The sequence below is a fragment of the Balaenoptera borealis genome, assembly GCF_965194805.1.
Source record: "Balaenoptera borealis genome assembly, chromosome: 19".
Taxonomy (NCBI): domain Eukaryota; kingdom Metazoa; phylum Chordata; class Mammalia; order Artiodactyla; family Balaenopteridae; genus Balaenoptera; species Balaenoptera borealis.
Window position 1 is genome coordinate 5,142,022 of NC_138878.1, and position 19,168 is coordinate 5,161,189.

General features: G+C 41.6%; 1 protein-coding gene across 1 annotated transcript in view; it reads right to left on the reverse strand.

Annotated features, from left to right (window-relative positions):
* CDH13 (cadherin 13) overlaps window positions 1–19,168 on the reverse strand; it is a 647,236-nt gene that overhangs the window by 17,334 nt on the left and 610,734 nt on the right. Inside the window, exon 9 of the mRNA XM_082366865.1 lies at window positions 17,120–17,262. Within this exon, the coding sequence (XP_082222991.1) occupies window positions 17,120–17,262 (143 nt within the window). The remainder of the gene's footprint in view (window positions 1–17,119; window positions 17,263–19,168) is intronic.

Below are 19,168 nucleotides of genomic sequence, written 5' to 3' on the forward strand. Positions count from 1 at the left end.
GATGAGTGATGTTGAGCATTCTTTCATGTGTTTGTTGGCAATCTGTATATCTTCTTTGGAGAAATGTCTATTTAGGTCTTCCGCCCATTTCTGGATTGGGTTGTTTGTTTTTTTGATATTGACTGGTGACTTATTTGGGAGTGATTTCCATTAATGGGGAAGAAACAAGCTTGAAGGAAGCTGATCAGTGGTTCATGAAGCATGAGAACAGATACTCTTAAAAATTTTTTTTTATTTTAATTGAAGTATAGTTGATTTACAATGTTGTATTAATTTCTGCTGTACAGCAAAGTGATTCAGTTATACATATGTATACATACTTTTTCATATTCGTTTCCATTATGGTTTCTCACAGGATATTTTGAATACAGTTCCCTGTGCTGTACAATAGGACCTTGTTGTTTATCCATCCTATATAATAGTTTGCATCTGCTAATCCCAAACTCCCACTCCATCTCTTCCCCACCCCCCCTCCTCTGGCAACCACAAGTCTGTTCTCTATGCCTCTGCATCTGGAGAATAGATACTCTTTAGTGGGGCTGGTAGAAATTTAAATAGATTAACACCCAAAGACAGTTCTAGAGTAAACATTCAAATAAGTATCTGCTAAAATAGGAACACAAATGTAATTAATCATCAGAAGGATGGCTGTTTCTAATGGTGGCAGACCATCAACTTTTGTTAGCTCAAGAACTCAAAGGAAATGCGTAATTACTTTGAAGTTGGTTTTTCACTGTCAGCTTTAGTCATTTGGTTGAATTTCTTTACTGAAAAAAATATTTTTCTCTTTTTATGGAACTAATTGAATATCTCAGAGGAATCCATTATAATTTTTTCACTCTGAATATAATATGAAGTCATTTGGTACAATGGATGAGAAGGCATTATGAGTATTTGAAATATGGTCGTAAGAATTGGCCTTTCATGAACTTAATTATACTACTGTCTTCAGTTCCCCATGTGTTATTCCCAGGCCAGGCTGGTGATGTCTTTTTCTGAAGCCAAGTAAAATGAGCTTGTTTTTCTTTTGTTGAGAAGGTAAAGACTTGATTCTCAAAATCCTCAGGGAAAGCCTCTCCCAGTTTATATGCACAGGATGGAAAAAAAATCACCATCCAAAATTTAAATGTGATTCAATATTTAATGGTTCTTCACGAGCCCTTTGGCTCCAATAGTTCCGGGGGCCCAGGAAATACTGGAGCTTCTAGGTATTCCCTGGCACTCAGCAAAAATCCCACGGCCCTCCTCTCCCCCTTTCCACCAGCAACCCCAAGCTCCCAAGAGCCCACTCCAAGCTCCCAAGGGATATGGAGCTAGACCTGCACTTGCTCCTCCCGGCAGAGGACACATTAAGGCTCAGAGAAAGTCCCACCTCGCAAGCTGTGGAGGGATTGCTCGTGTCTGCAAGGGCTTCTGTCTTTATAGTGTCAGGAGAGGGAAGGGTCCCGAGAGATGAACCACTCCTGCCAGTGGGTCTTAAATTGAATGGGAGGTGGGTTCCCCTTTGGGAATCTGATGGTCATGGTCCTGCCTCCAGGGAAATGCACGTCCGTTCATACCGAAGGGTCCGCAGTCACTGGGAGTACCGGAAGTGCAGCCTGGGCTCTGAGCACGTTCAGAGCCGCTGATCTAGAACACCCTGGTTTTAGTTGTTGTGAGGCTGAGGTCAGAGAGTTTGAGGATGGGCTCAGATTAACTCTGTGAGTCTCAGGCCTCCTTCTCTAGAGCAAGGGTTAATCTTCGCTTTCTATGTCCAAACTTGCACTGTGTAGCTTGATTCTTACAGGCTCTCATTTCAACCATGAAAGCAAACTAAAATTCCTAAACCATGATTTAGGGTTATTATTAGTATTATTTTTTGTATCTTTTTCTTACGAGCTACTTTTTATTGTGGTAAAATATATATAACATTTACCATTTTAACCATTTAAAAAATTAATTAATTAATTTATTTTTGGTTGCACTGGCTCTTCTCTAGTTGCAGCGAGCGGGGGCTACTCTTCGTTGCGGTGCGCGGGCTTCTCATTGCGGTGGCTTCTCTTGTTGTGGAGCACGGGCTCTAGGCACGTGGGCTCAGTAGTTGTGGCTCACAGGCTCTAGAGCACAGGCTCAGTAGTTGTGGCGCACGGGCTTAGTTGCTCCGCGGCACGTGGGATCTTCCCAGACCAGGGCTCAAACCCGTGTTCCCTGCATTGGCAGGCGGATTCTTAACCACTGTGCCACCAGGGAAGTCCCCATTTTAACCATTTCTAAGTGTACAGTTCAATGGCATTAAGTACATTCCCACTGTGCAACGATCACCACTATCCATCTTGAGAACTTTTTCATCTTCCCCACCTGAAACTCTGTCCCCGTTAAACGACAACTCTCTCTTCCTCCCCACAGCCTTCACATCTTGGTGGGTCATTCATTTTGTTTCAAGCTTTCATGGTGCCAAACAATGGCTTGACATGGGTGAAATGGTCACCATTTTCTTTGCTGGATCTGAATGAGTGAATCTGTTCCATCAAGAGGACTGTGCCTTGAAGACCACAGAGATGCTCTGACATCATGAAGTTGTGCTCTGGACCACTGCTTGCTCCCATTTCCTTATTTGTCATTCCCACTCGGCACTGACAGCTTGTAATACCTCACACATTGATCAGGACAGGAACAAATTGATCCTGCTGCTTGATTTTGAACCAAGACAATTTAACTGGTACTTCTTCACTTTGGTGGTGATAACTTCCTCATAAGACGGTTGAGTTGGTGTCCTGTGCTCAATGCCAGCTGTCCTGGCCAAACCCTTGGTCTGGCTGGTTCAGCATTTGATGCTTGGACTTTTGTGTTCTAGGTTTATTTGGGGGCAGAGCTGTGCGTTTTCTAAGAGAAGCAGGATCATGTAACTAATGAAAGTGAGGATTTATGGAGAGAAGTTGAACCCCTGCTGTTAATCAGAGTAAGAAAAGTTCAAGCAAACCAGAGAGGTTGCTGTTTTAAGCACGTGGGGTTCTACCTTCCAATTTTCCGTCATTTTTTCAGAAGAGGAAACTGGGGCTCAGAAAGATTAAGTAACTTGTCCAAGGCTCTGTAGCATTGGTGGTGTGTCACCTGTTTGAGGGCTGTGGCCTATAAGACACAGTGTTCCCATGCCATGCACACTTTGGGAGCTCTAGCAAGGGAGTGGAATGATTGGTGATCGTAGCACAACCCACCATCTGCGCCAGACTCATCTGTGGAGCTCAAAGTTTAGGTATTTTGCTGCTTGTGGTTGGCATCAAATCAAGCATTGGTAGAAAGGGTAAAAAACAATCTCTGTGCTTTCGTTACTTAAGCGACCAACAATACATTGCTTTTTGTGGAAGGTGGGTGGAGCTAAGGCCTGTACCCAAGGAAACATGTCACATGTGGGTCTCCTGGCACTGCTTTGATGCTGTGGGTGGATGTAATGAGAAGCAGGGCCAGTTTTTTTTGTTTGTTTGTTTTGTTTTTTTTAAATTATGGGAATGTTATTTTACTCAGAACCCTGACCAAACAGGATTTCCACTTAGCCAAAAAAACACTGAAATTTTCTGATATGTTCCATTATTCAGAAGATATATATATACATATATATATATACACACACACATACATATGATGTGCATGATATAACAGACAAAAACAGTGTGATTCTAATTAAAAGATATATATGATTAGGAAAAAGATTAGAAAGAAATATATCAAAACCTAAGTAATGATTATCTCTCCAGGTAATTAACATTAAAATAATACTTTTCTCTTTTCAATCTCCTTTAATAATAACCATGATTACCATAATAATCAGAAACAGAAATGTAAACTCAAAAGTTATACAAGGATTTAAAAATATTTTTTTCCAATTCTTCTTTCTTTTCTCTATTTGTTTTTACAATGAATTGATATTTAGTAAATTCACAGAGTTCTGCAACTACCACCACCATCTAATTTTAAAACATTTCCATCACCCCAAAAAGAAACATCGGGCCCATTTGTACTAACTCTTCATACCTATTTCCAGTACTAGGCAACCACTAATCTACTTTCTTTTTCTATAGATTTGTGTTTTCTGGACATTTCTATAAATGGCATCATACAACATGGCCTTTTGTGTTTGGCTTCTTTCACTTAGCATGATGTTTTTGAGGTTCATCCATGTTATAGCAAGAATCAGTACTTCACTCCTTTTTATAGCTGAATAATATTCCATTCAGCTGATGGACCACATTTTGTTTATCCATTCACTAGCTAACAGACATTTGGGTTGTTTCTACTTTTTGTCTGTTATGAATAATGCTGCTATGAACATGTGCATGCAAGGGACCAGATTTTCACATGCTACAATGTCCCTAGACTAGTAAGATAAGACCCCAGTGCATCTCCTCAAGAGAGTCCCCTTAGAAGAATAGGGTCCCTGGTCTTTCCACATTTGGCTGGGCTGGCTTCATATGCAGAGAAGGTTGAATCTCAGCAAGAACTTTCAGAAGCTAGCTCTGAGAAGTAAAGGAAGGTAGTAAATTTTTCTAGTCACTGGGCCTAGAGGCGTGTAGCACGTGTCTTACCTTGGGAATCATGAATTTTGTATGGGGAATAGTGTGCACAGTGAGGTTGCCTGCTTGAAGAATAAAATGCAGGAAGAGAAAGTGAGAGGAGAGAAAGACAGGAAGCTCATTTCTGAGCTCCACGGGCTCTGAGCATCAGGACTGTTCTCCGTCACCATCCTATTATAATAGGTACCTGGTACCTACCTACCTGGTAGATTTTTGTGAGTGTGTGTGGTGAAGGAAAATGCAGTGTTTATCATATATTGCCACACAAGGAGAATGGGTGGCTCATGCTCAAAAAGCCTAAACTCCCCTGGTTGAGTTTTGAATTAATTTAGGTTGATTTGAAAAAGCTAAGGATGTGTTGCTCTTTCCATGCATGTAATCATATGTGTTTATATTTCCATACGTTTCCTTGTATTCTGAGAAAGTGTCCTCCTTTCCCCCACCTAGGGCAGAAACAAGGGTGTGTGTGGGATGGGGTCTGTGGAACTGGGGCTCAGAGTAGGGAGTCCACACCAGGTACAAGGAGGGAGACCTCAGCTGGGTGTCTCAGGAAAGCCTGAGGCCTCAACTCTGGGAGGGAAATCAGGAGGATGGGCCAATTCATGAGGAACCACAGTTCAGATGTGGCCCCTGACTGAAGGCTGGGCACCCCTGCTAGATTCTGAGGCTTGTCTGTCAGGGCAGAATGCTTGGGTGGGGCAAGCTACTCCCCCCAAGTTCCTTCCGCATTTCTGGGCATCTGTTGAACCTTTGCTAAGCAGCTGTGAGCAAATAAATGTCACATTTCTTATTTCATGTGAACAGGGCTCTAAGCTATCTTTACCTTTGCTCAGAAATGGGAGTGAACCAGGATTCTTCTCTGTATGGTCCCCCTTCATATTGCTTAGTTCATCCCTGTGTTCTATTTACTATGGTTTGCAGGATCAGTATTTTACAGATCTTTTTTTTTTTTTTTTGGCATGTGCCCTGTAAGCCAAGAATCTCGTTGCATTTTAATTCATAAGCATTTTTTATTGCTTTGTTAATAGAGATCTTACCAATCTCATTTTATATTTTGAAAACATTTAATAGTAAACCAACCAAAAACCTGGTAGAAAATAGATTTCCAAACTGCAGTGCCAGGTTTCCACGGGTGATACTCAATGTAGAGCTGAGGCAATTATTCACATAATTCAGACTCAAAAATTCTTTTGGAGGAGAAATAATCTGAAACCTGAACTGTTTAAAAAAAAAATTCCACCTTTTGGCTTTTTTTGTTTCCGTTTTACGGACTTTAAAGAAAAGGCCAAAGTAGGGGAATAGTTGATTTGGAGGCCATGTTTAAACATGACAGTTTTATTTTATTCGTTCAGCTAATAATTATTTATTGGGGCTCTGCCCTGTGAATTACTGGATATGTACAAAAATCAACCATACAGGGTGCCTGTTCTTGAAATGTTAGCAGTGTGGCAGGAACAGATATGTAAACAGATGCAGGATAGCGCTTTAAGTGCGGGAAGAGACATGAGGATAAAATGTCACGGGAGCTTGCGGCATGGAATAGTTAACTGTCTGGGGACAGTTCCAAAGGCTCCATGAAGATGTGGCTTAGAAGCGAGAATACTTTGTGTAGCTGGAGAAGGTTGCTCTAGATGGAGGGAATCGTGTGGCTATTTTGTGGGAATAAGTTTTCGTAGACTTTTAAGCAGGATGCTGGCTTTGATAAGAGCAGCGGATGCTGGAGGCAGGGAAAGGAGAGGGCTTGAGTGAGGAGAGAGGGCACAGGAGGACCAGCTGGGCGGCCAGTGCAGTAATGCGGACTGACGATGGGGGATGAGGTGACGGCAGCCAGGATGCAAGAGCAGAGGCTGGATTCAGGAGGCTGGATAGATAGTGAGAGCTGGACTGGGAGTGATGGGGCAGGAGCCTCAGTGGGGATGGGGTTCCAGCTTGGGGACCGTGCAGGTGGTGACACTATTACCCAAGCTGGGGAAGAGGGAATACCAAGGAGTACAAGCTAAGAGACCCCTCGGCAGGATGAACCGAGCTGGCATAGATGGGCATTGCAGACAGTATTTTAATGCCCAAATCAGCTTTTTTCCCCAGTAACGTTTGAAAACATTATGTTTAAGATGGTTGATTTGGCTGGTCAACATGGAAATGTCCTGCTGTCAGGTAGATGAAGGGTGGCTTAAGTCTCCCCATTCAGACAGAAGCAAGCTCCATGAATTGATGCCCATGGCGAAGGCAGCATTTTCTGGCTAATTCTCTGATTTAGAGCCCTCCTCCGAGTGGAGGGCTCTGCAGCCCGTCCCTTCTCTAGAAAAATGCTCAGACCACCACAAGGGTGGTCGTCAGATGGCATGTCATAGTTGCTTCAGACACTGATGACTCTGCAATGATAAGTTTAGAAAAATCAGTCCATAACTCAGCTCAAGTGGGTTGACTTAAATATTTAAGTTTTACAATATTAAAGTCCTTACAAGGCACCAGGAATTTTGCATTCATGATTTCCCATCCTTGTAACAACTCAGCAGGGCAGGTGGCATTATCCTTACTCTGCAGGTAGGGCAACAGGCTGAGAGGGCCTAAGTCTCCTACTGATGGCGGCACAGTGAAGCTGGGGAGCTGGCCCATTCCGAGGCGTAGCAGAGCACCAGGCCCCACTCTCTCTGTGGAGTGTACTTGCTGCCTACAGATGGCTCTGATCACAGCCTTTCTATTACCAGATCTCAAGAGTTCTTTTATCGGGCCATTTTGTCAGTGACAAAATTGTAGCTAGTATTTTCAACGTGATTGATATTTTACTGGTACTTGAAATAACGAGGAATGATGGCTGGGCCTTCAATTTATTTTTCTTCCTCAATTACTATAACAGCTGAGATAAGGGGTGTTAAACCGGCTTAATTGGGTTGCCATCATAACTAATGGCTTGATTTTATCCAAACTAGCATCTTTTAAGTAGAATTAATCTAAATAATTTTACTACATCCCCTAAGCAGTCTTGGTTGATCTACACAAAGAGGCATCTTTTTGAAGTTCAGATCCCTGTCATCCCCAGTTTGGGGGCCATTGTTATCCTGTAGTTTTGCGGTCATTTCACTATGGGGCCAAATAACTTTTTTTCTCTTTTAATCAATTTAAAAGTATTTTGCACAATATTTCAATTTAGAATCAGTTTGTGTTATCAGAACGTCTATTATATAGGAGACTGAGGGAAAAGACAGGTTAGGACATGATATATCTTAGCTTATGAAAAATCATTATCTTAGTCAATTCCATTTTAATTTTACAGCTATTATGTTTGGTTTTCTATCTGGGTCTTCTTAGTAACCCACAGCACATTTTTAACCGACAGACTCAAACATACTTTATACAAGTTGCTAAGTCAAGAAAACATGCTGCTGAATTTAGCGATAATTGGGCTTGTTTTTATGCTATCATTCCCTTATTCTTTTAAGTGAAAATAGATGGGGATGTGACACTTGATAATCACATAAAGGCTTCATATGGACGCTAGAGATAGTACGCGTTTCCTGGTTCAAACTATTTCGTATGCACCAAGCCTTAGTAAGAACTAAGAGGGATAATTTTTTTCTTTTTTCTTTAAACTCTCTGCATAGCCTGGGTGCTGGGAGCAAGGGCATTTGAACTTCCTGAAGCAAAATATTCGTCTGGCATTTGGAATCACAATTTAGAACTTCTCTGAGGGCATAAGAGCCATTCAATAACAATCATGGAACGCTGAACCCTATACGATTTCAGAACAGGAGGAGTGAAAGATGAGGTTACAGGTGAGAAGGAGGTAGGAAGACCAGCCTGATAGAATCCTGAGCAGACGGCAGTAAGCCAAGAAGCATCAGCCGGCTATGCCTTTCTGCCCATGACAATCTCCAGTGGGATTCCAGAACTCTTACAAGAAACTGCTTGTGGCAGTTTTCGGCCCACATAAGACAGTGAGACTAACACTTGACCTTTCTGGTGATTACCTGAGCAGCAATGATAATCACACTGGGATTTGCCCGGTGCTAATTGCTGCTGCTTTGCCCCTTGTCAGCACATCCCCAAAGGGATGCCACCTGACTGCATTCCTGAATGTCGTCTCTCCATCTTGGTATTTTCCTTAACAGTCATTATTTTTTTTTCCCCTTTCTTAACACATGCCAGAAATTCTGTGTTCGTTTAAGTCTCTAATGAAGGAGTTCCTGTACTCTGAAGGCACTAATCTGGGCCACATAAGGTGAGTGATGATATTCGTTTCTAAAGGTAAACTGCTCGCCAACATGAAAGGTCACACCGTACTGATCTGTAGGATGAAAGGCTTTATTGTGCCAATCATTCAACCACAGCCATTTCTGCTTTAGCAAAAGAAAAGCATTTCGCTTATAATAAAACAATGTTGTTAGGTAATTTATAGCTCATTAAAACCGATTACCGTTTACGAAAAGTGCCTTGTACATCCTTCAGTGTCCTGTGGGTTACAACCTAGCCTCTGTATGTAGGGAGTGATTAGTGTCTTGTCCTCCCCGAATCGTCCATAACCGGGGCATTATCCATATTATTGTGAAGCGCGATTCTGGAGTCTATATAGACTTGCTTTGGGCCCCACAAGCAAACAGGTCCAAAGAGTTTTTAATTTCTATTAACTCAGAACAGATTTCCAGCCCTGTATCTATCTTTTTACATTCTTCCATTCTGATATCACAGTTTCCAGTCTCTAAGAGGTACCTAAAAAGTATATTCTCTTTCTGTGCTGCCTTACCATTGTTCTGAACTGAGTAAGTAGAGCTGTGTGTAGGAGTTATGATGGGGTCACTTCGCTTTTTGCAAAGTGTTATAGGGACTGCAGAGCGCATGCTTCACCTTGTTCTCTCTGCAGACATCCTGTCATTCACCCCTCCTGGCAGTTTTGCCACCCGCTCCCCGCTCCCCCCCAGCAGCTGGGGATTGTCCTTCCTTAGAATTACAAGATGCTGAGAGTCTAGCTTTAGGGTAACGGATACTTAAACAGCACATGAATGGTCACAGCCTCCTGGGGAAGGCACAGTGGACCAGGGACACGCTCTCTGTGTAGCCATATGTATATTTTTTCCTAAGTTGTATTGAAATATAGAAACTTTCATGTTTCCACAAATACACAGCTTGAAGAAATTTCACAATCTGAACACACCCATGTAGTTAGCCCAGTATATACAAGATCAAGAAACTCCTCCACAGTTCCTTAAAACGCTAAAAATAGAGCTACTGTATGATCCTACAATCCCACTCCTGGGCATATATCCGGAGAAAACCGTAATTCAAAAAGACACATGGCACCCCGATGTTCATTGCAGCACTATTTACAGTGGCAAGGACATGGAAGCAACCTAAATGTCCATCAACAGATGAATGGATAAAGAAGATGTGGTACATATTTACAATGGAGTATTACTCAGCCATAAAAAGGAATGAAATAATGCCATTTGCAGCAACATGGGTGGACCTAGAGATTATCATACTAAGTGAAATCAGACAGAGAAAGACAAACATCATATGATACCATTCATATGTGGAATCTCATTTAAAAAAATGATACAAATGAACTTATTTACAAAACAGAAAGAGGCTTACAGATATCGAAAACAAACTTATGGTTACGAAAGGGGAAAGCAAGGGGAGGGATAAATGAGGAGTTTGGGATTAACAGATAGACACTATCATATATGAAACACATAAACAACAAGGACTTACTATATAACACAGGGAACTAAATTTAATATTTTGAAATGACCTATAAGGGAAAAGAATCTGAAAGAGAATATATATATTCTTTTATAGCTATATATATAGTTATTTACAACATTGTATATCAACTATACTTCAGTAAAAAAAAAGAGCCCTTCCACAACGTAATCTGGAAGCATGGATTAGTCTTGCCTGTTTGACCTTCATATAAATGGAATCATTCCATATGTGATCTTCTGCTTCAGCCTTCTTTTTGCTCAATGTTATGTTTGCAAGATTCATCCATGTTGCTGTGAATAGCTGCACATCATTCGTTCTCAGCGCTGTATAGACCCAATTGTGTGAATGTTCCACCATTTATTTATTCTACTTTTGTTGGGCATTTGGATAGTTTCCAATTTTGAGCTATCATGAATAGTGCTGTTACTCACATTCTGGCATAGGGGTGCTGGTGAACAGATACACACATTTCCGTTGGATGTACAGCTAGGCATGTAATTCCTGGATCATAGGGGATGCATATGTTCATCCTTAGTTGATACTCGCAGTTTCCAGAGTAGTTGTACCAGTTTACACTTCTTGCAGCTGGATATGAGAGTTCTAATGATTTCATATCCTTGCCAACACTTGGCATTTTCCATCTTTTCAGTTCAGTCATTTTGAAGGTGTGCTGAGTGTTGAATTTCATTGCATTTCCTTGATCAATTTGTATTTTAGTTTATATTTGGATAGTTTAATTTTTATTTCCTTGATGAATGAAGTTGAGCATCTCTTCATATGTTTATTGGCATTTGTATATCCTCAGTTGTGAATACCTGTTCAAGTCCCTTACCCATTCCTCTTTGAGTGATGTCTTTTGCATATAGATTGTAGGATTCCTTTGTAATAGAAATACCTCCTATTTTGTGGGTTACCTTTTTATATATATATATACTTTTTTAATTTTAATTTTTATTTATTTATGGCTGTGTTGGGTCTTCGTTTCTGTGCGAGGGCTTTCTCTAGTTGCGGCAAGTGGGGGCCACTCTTCATCGCAGTGCACGGGCCTCTCATTATCGCGGCCTCTCTTGTTGCAGAGCACAGGCTCCAGACGCGCAGGCTCAGTAATTGTGGCTCACGGGCCGAGTTGCTCCGTGGCATGTGGGATCTTCCCAGACCAGGGCTCGAACCCGTGTCCCCTGCATTGGCAGGCAGATTCTCAACCACTGCGTCACCAGGGAATTCCCGCTTTTTATATTCTTGATGGTATAATCTGATGAACTGAAGTTCTTAATTTTAATATAATCTATCATTTTTTCCCTTTTGTCGTTAGTACTTTTGTGTCCTGTTTAAAAAAACTTTGCCTATGCCAAGGACATCAGTATGTTCTAATATGTTTTTCTCTAAAAGATGTATTATTTTACCTTCCATATTTTGACCTGTAACTTATTTAGAATTGGTTATTATATATGGCATAAGAGAGGGGTCAGGATAATTCTTTTCATATGTGTGCCCCATTAACCCAGCACTATTTATTGAAAAGACCACGCTTTCTCATCTGCACTACCATGCTGTCCTTGTCATAATCCGGGACTGTATATGTGTGGGTCTGTTTCTGAACTCTCTATTCTATTTCACTGGTCAGTTTTTTCTATGTTTGAGCAAACACCACACAGTTTGAATTATTATAGTTTTCTTTTTTTTAAAACATTATTTATTTATTTATTTATTATTTTTGGCTGTGTTGGGTCTTTGTTGTTGCATGTGGACTTTCTCTAGTTGCAGCAACCGGGGACTGCTCTTCATTGCGGTGCGTGGGCTCCTCATTGCAGTGGCTTCTCTTGTTGCGGAGCATGGGCTCTAGGCGGATGGGCTTCAGTAGCTGTGGCGCACAGGCTTAGTTGCTCCGCGGCATGTGGGATCTTCCCGGACCAGGGCTCGAACCCATGTCCCCTGCATTGGCAGGCGGATTCTTAACCACTGCAGCACCAGGGAAGTCCCTGAATTATTACAGTTTTCTAATAGGTCTGGATATACGGTAGTGTCAGTCTTCCAACTTATTCTTCAAGATTTCCTTGGCTATTTTTAGCCCCTTGTATTTCCATATGAATTTTATAATCTGTTTCTTCCCCTTTCTCTCAAAACAAAAACCTGGGATATTGCTTGGTATTGCATTGAATCCTTTAGGTCCATTTGGAGAGAACTGAGATTTTAATAGCATTGAGTCTCCTAATCCACGGATATGGTATAGGTCTCTATTTACACAGGATTAAAAACTCTTAGTAGTGTTTTGTAGTTTTCAATATAGTCTTTGTGCTGTGTCCTCACGTGGTGAAGGAAGTCTCTGGGATCTCTTCTGTAAGGGAATTAATCCCGTTCATGAAGGCTTCCATCCCCATGGACCTCCCAAAGGCCCTACCTCCAAATACCAGCACACTGGGGATTAGATTTCAACATGTGAATTTGGGGGGAGGATACAAACATTCAGTCTATAGCATCAGCCATCCCATCCTCCAATCCCTCATACCTTCAAAATCTGGCAAACGTCTTAAAGAGAGAATGGCTGTGTGTTTAAGGTAAGTTTGCTTGCTTTGTTAGGTGTTTGTTTCAGTGAGACCCCAGGAGATTTTACTCTGCCCTTTAAAAGGCCTTTATCTATAACCATGTGCTTAAGAGCCCTCAAGTTTTCACTTTGTCACACCAGCCACATGACCGTTACAAGTGTTTCTCTTTTATTTCTTTCCATCCTGGGCCCTGCCTGGGTCAGGCCTGATCCTCACCCAGAATCTAAAATAGTCTCAGAGAGAAAAAAGTGGTTGGTGGCCCTACACTTTTTTTTAGAATGTTTCTTTCTTCTTTCCTATTTTAGTTTTTAGTTGAGTTAGGCTTCATTGCTTCTGCAGCTCTCTGATGCCTTTACAATTAAGATCTTTGTAATCTATCCAGATTTTTCTAGTTTTTGCAGTGGGGACACGGGTCTACTACATCCTACCATAAAGTTCCCATGACCATATATTTTATTGACATGTTTTGGCATAAATTCCTGAGTGACTCCTTGTTTGGAGAAAATCAATTTATTTTGCTTTAGCTTCCCTCGTGTTGTATGACAAAAATTCCTTATTCTTTCATTCCATCAAATACACTGAATTTCTATAAAATTAATAAAATCAAATGCTTACTTTGGATAACACTGAGACATCAGTTAGTACTACTAACTTTGATCTAACAGCACTTACTGTTGGTTTTTCCTGGTTAACCATAATATCTAGAGATAAGTTTTCAGTGAGTGACAAAAACGAGCCTTTAAACAAAAGTTACTCTGATTTATGAGGTCTTTGAAAATTTATTCTCTTTTTGCGCTAAGTCTTTTGAGCCTTATTCAAGGTTATCATCTCTAATGATGGTTCTATATAGTAATGCCAACTTGTTTTTTATTTATCATTCCATCTTCAGGGACATTTCTATCCTTTGGAAACATCTGTGACACCAGATTGGAATTTCCTTGTCTGATATTAGTATTAACAGAGTTAGATAAGAAATAGATTTCAAACTGCATTATTTCTTGAGGACCATTCTCGGCCGTATTCCTTCCTGTCTATAACCCCATTGGGGTGGGACTGACATTTACTGAACATTTAATATGGCTTTTGATGGAGAGTGTAGAGGGCACAGCACTTCATTTTCTCACGACAACCTCGTAAGTAGAAATTATCTTCCTCATTTTGTAGAAGTATTATAGAAACTGAGCCTCAGAATCTATAAGGAGCTTGCCCAGTCACATCTGGAGAGAAGACTCCTGTTTCCGGCAAAAATTAAAGTGTATTTCATTTCTAGTTTTTTGGATGAATAACTGCATAAAATATTTTATAAGGCAATGATAACTAAACTATTTGCTGGGTTTCAAACTTCCTTCATGGTGTTCTTAGCTGAGAATTTTCTCTACAAGTACAGATACTTTTACGTAGTACAGAACTCTGAAATCATTACTTTAGCTGATCTATAATTGATACTTTTTGTTTGAAAAGCATTTTAGAATTCTTGGCTTTTTGTCCTCCACTGTTGAGGCCCTTAGCACTCCTGTCTAGACCTATTCCTTCTACAAAACTTATCTGTTTTGATGGCGACAATCTCTTGCATTGTGACTCCCTAAGTAAAACCTCCTGGCCTCTATTTCAGTCCCATGTTGCAGTGTCTCATGGGATCATCTCAACATCCACCCCATACGGACAACATGGGAACAATCCTTTGAAACCAGTTCCATTTCTATTAATGGACTAGATTTCTCACTAGAAATCTTCGTATTACCATTCTCTCTTTCATATTGAGTATGTGTTGTTTTCAAAGCCTTGTTTTTTCCATCCAGATGTTTTCTAGATTCACCCTTTCTAGTTTGTTTCTGTTGCCAGCAGGCATACCTTGACCCTTTCAACTAAGATACCTGCTATGTCTAACAGTGTTTCCCAGCTCCAGACTCACTCCACCCAAACGACTTCCACTGCTTCTCTTACCTTGATTTCTGCACAGCTTTCTAATGCCTCCTTGCCTCATGTCTCATCATGATCTGATTGATTTTCTACACTGCCACGGGGGTTATCTTTCTAAAGTACAGCGTTTATTCTCGAGGAGTTTGATAACCAAATCAAACTCCTTGACATAGCATATGGAGCGTTTCATGATCTACTTTATGATCTATTCCGCATATAAATGAGTGCCTGCTCTAAGTCAGGCACTGTGATAGGAGCTGGGCATTCCACACAAGACCTCGTAACCTTATCTCTGTAAATATGGAGCCTCCAGTACTGCCGACCGATGTTTAAGTGTCTCACATAGCCACCTTCTTTCAGGCTTCTAGTAGAATGCCTTCCCTTTTCTCAACCTATCTTTCATCACTCGGTTTAGAGATCCCCTCAACCAAGAAGCTCCCCGTGACCACCTCTGAGGCTGGATGAGGGGCTCCTCTGGGCTTAGTTCCAGTAGGACAGTTGTGACAGTGTACTGCCACCTTCTGTTTGCTAGCCTAACTTGCCAAGTAACTCATTAGCTCACTGAGCACAAGGACAATGTATTATTCACCTTTGAGTCTCCAGGACCAAGCACAGTGTCTGGTCCAGCTCTCTGTTGATGAATGTCCATGTGCTATTTCATCGTGTCAGTTTCCTCCTCAAGAACTTACAGGATCCTTTGGGTGCCTGCTCTATCAGATGACTTGCCCGGATTTTGAGATGTCTTGAAGATATGACTTTCCCGTATACATCCAAATAGGTTTCTACATACTTACTCACAGTGGATGTAACCCTTCTCTTTTCTTTTCTTACCTCCCATGCCACACTCCCTTTTAATTTTGACTCCTCTGCTCTATGCCCTCAGGCACCCCCACCTCCTGACCCTGCCATTTATCCAAATCCTGTCTTTCAAGGCCAGATTCAAAGGTTGACTTCACTGTGAAACCCGCTCTGCCTACTGGGTGCCACACCGATCACTCACTTCTTAGACACGTGCTCTCCTACTTGGTTTTGTGTAAGTACCCAGCCTCTGAGAATTCTTAGTTCACCCGTTATTGGGTAATGAAGGCACATATAAAGAACCCTATAAAAATATTCATTTTGATATACATATAGGACTCAAAAACCGAATCTTCAGCTATGAACGGCTGACTTTTAGGAATTACAGGGAGAGCAAAACTTCTTGTGTGATTGACACAGTAGACACCTTAGCTTAACACACCCAGAAACCAACTCTGATTCCCCCCATCTCAGCCAATGGCAAATCCTGTTAGCTCTGAGTCTGAAATATATGGAGTATCTCCAGAATCCGATCCCTTCTCATCCCCTACTCTATTACTGGTCCAAGCCGCCATCTTTCCTAGGTTGTCCTCAGTCTCCTAAGAGGTGTCCCTACTTCTGTCCTTGTCTCCTATGTCTGATCTCAACAGAGCAGCAGAATGATCATGGCACTCTGAACTCTACTCTGAACTTGGCTACGGCATCCCATTTCAACATAAAGTAGAAGCCAAGGGTTGTACAGAGGCCCACGTGACCCTACATGATCTGCATCCCCATCCCCTTCATGTACCGCTGCCCTCTCTGCTCCAGCCCCCAGCCTCCTTGCTCTTCCCTTAGATTGCTTCAGGGGCCCCATCCCCACTTTCTTCATGTTTTTACTCAATGTCACTTCCTCAGTGAGCCTCTCGGGGCTGTCTGGTTCAAACTGTAGCATCCTTTCATTTGCTATCTCTTTTTCCTGTTTCATACATAAATAGTATACTTTCTTTTTTTTCTGAATAGTATGTATTTTACTCAATTTCCTTCCGTTCTCCATGACTGTGTCAGCTGCACGAGGACAGTGATTTTTGTTTGTTCACGACTGTATCCCCAGTGTCTGGAACAGAGTCTGAATTGTGGATATTGCATTATTAGCTTCTGAACGAACAGCAATTGTTCTGCGCTTATGAAGCTACCAGATGAGGGGACCTGATGTCTTTCCATGGTGCATATCATAAGAGGAAAAAAGCTGAGGGAACAATTCAATTGTCAGGGTCGGTGATGTCCTCTGGGACTTCCTTTCAACTTGCATTAGGTAAAAAAACCCTCCTTGTAGATGAGAACATGACACCAAGATGAAGGACATCAATGTGGCTTCCTAGCCTTGGCGCCTACTTGAGACGGAGCCCAGTGAGCTCGCTGCTCTGACCCCTAACTAGACAAAGACCCAGGAATTCCAGCACTTGGGGATTTTACTGACTCGTGTGTTTACACATTTGCTTTCCCTGCCCCCCTCACATTTAATTCTTCCCAAGCACACCTTTACGTATATCAGAAGAAATGTTAAAATGTAAAAATATATTTATAACCGAAAAATACTCACATATTGGCATTTAAAAAATGACTCACCACTGTCGATTGCCAGGAAGAGGGCAGTGTATACGCTGTTGTGGACGAATGGGGACTCGCGGTCCAGCACAGCAGTGGTGTCGACAGTCCCGTTGATGGGGTTGATATTCAGCCAGCCTGCTGGGTCCTTGTAAACAGAATACCTGAAAAAAAAAAAATCCCCAAACAACGTCAGATTACATTCAAAATAGATTCAAGAAATGTTCAAGGAGTACTGGGCACAAGCTCCCAGGTTAGCTGCCAGATAATTCTTAATACAAATCCAAAAACATCATTATAGCACAGTTGTTCATTCAGAAAGTAATGACTGACCATTAACTCTGGGCCTTTTCTGTTTTAAATATTTTGTACATGCACCTCCTTTATTCCTCATGACAAGCCTGGGAGGAAGGAGCTCTTATCTGCCCAGTTCTCACAGAGACAGAGTTCATAGCCTGTCTCCTGAGTCCAAGTCCAGTTTTTTTTTTTTTTGCTTTTACACCTTGGATGCATCTAGTATGCAGACTAGGCAGGAGAAGCACTGTCATGAAGGTACAGGCAAGGCACATGGACGCTTGGAGGAAGTAATTATCTCTGATGGAGGGTAACCCTGGGGTCCTCACAGAGGATGCAGTATCTGAACTAAGACAGAAGGAATGGGGGGATATTGTCAGAGAATGAGAGGACAGACACGTCAGGAAAAGAGAAGAATAAGAATTAACATATGGAACAGAGATATCACTAAAAATGTAAGTTCCACAAGAGCAAGGATATCTGCTCACTGTCGTGACCCCAGCTCCTAGAACATTACTTAGCACATACACAACACTCAATAGATAGTTGCTGAGTGAATGTTTAGGGACCAGAAGGTAGATGGTCGTGGTTGGAAAATAGCTTCTCTAGGGGAAACTGAAAGAAAATGATTTGCAGAGACAAATTATAAAGAACCTGAACCACCGTAGTATGGGGTTTGGATTCTAGATAACGGAAACAATCAAAAAATTTAAAAATGTTCTTATTTTTGAGGTTGTTGTAAAAGTAATACATGCTCATTGTAAGAAGTTCAAACAATAAACATGTACATTAAGTAAGAAATGAAAGTCTTATATATCAGGGAGACTGACTGAACATGACCCAGATTTCTTTGAACCGGGTGGCTTGGTATATGTGGGACTGTCCCAGGGACACCTTGCTAGTGCTCCAGCCACGTTAGTACTTAAGCCAGAAAGACGCTTGTTGGTGTTTTTGCCATTCTCTACCCACCAATGTTTGGAATTCATGTCCCTGAAGAGACATGAGAACTGTTAGTTCATCAGTCTTACACAGATGCCTGAAGTTGACCATCTCTGCCTTATACTGCCAGCTTTGGTTCTAAGAATGTCTAAAACTGGATTTAGCCAACAAGATGGCAAATCTCTGAATGAAGCGTTTGGGGCAGATTACCATCCTAGTCTTCACAGTGGAAAAGATGTCCACGTCCTAATCTCAGGAACCTGTGATGTTACCCTACATGGTAAAAACTTTGCAGGTCTAATTAAGTTAAGGATCTTGAGATGGGGAGATTTTTTTGGATTATTGGGAGAGGAAGGGGCTAAATGGCAACCACAGGTGTCCTTATCAGAGGGGAACAGAGATTTGAGACACACAGAAGAGAAGGCCATGTGACCATAGAGGCAGAGACTGGAGTGATGCAGCCACCCGAAGCTGCAAGAAATAAGGAAGGGTTCTCCCCTAGAGCCTTTAGAGGGAGGATGGCCCTGCTGACACCTTGATTTTGGCCCAGTGAGACTGATTTTGGACTTCTGGCCTCCAGAAGAATAAATTTCTAGCCACCAAGTTTGTAGTGATTTGTTACAGGGGCAATAGGAAATTAACACAGTAGATATAATATCCCCACTTACGGATGAAGAAACTAAGGCACAAACCACACAGATCCTAGGACTGTACAGTCTGGACATGGGCCCAGGTGGTCTGACCCCAGAGCCTATGTTCTAAACCCCCATGCTAAGCCGCTTCTCAGCAGAAGATACGCCCTGAATTTTGAGAAAAAGTGAGCTCTGAGTATAGAAT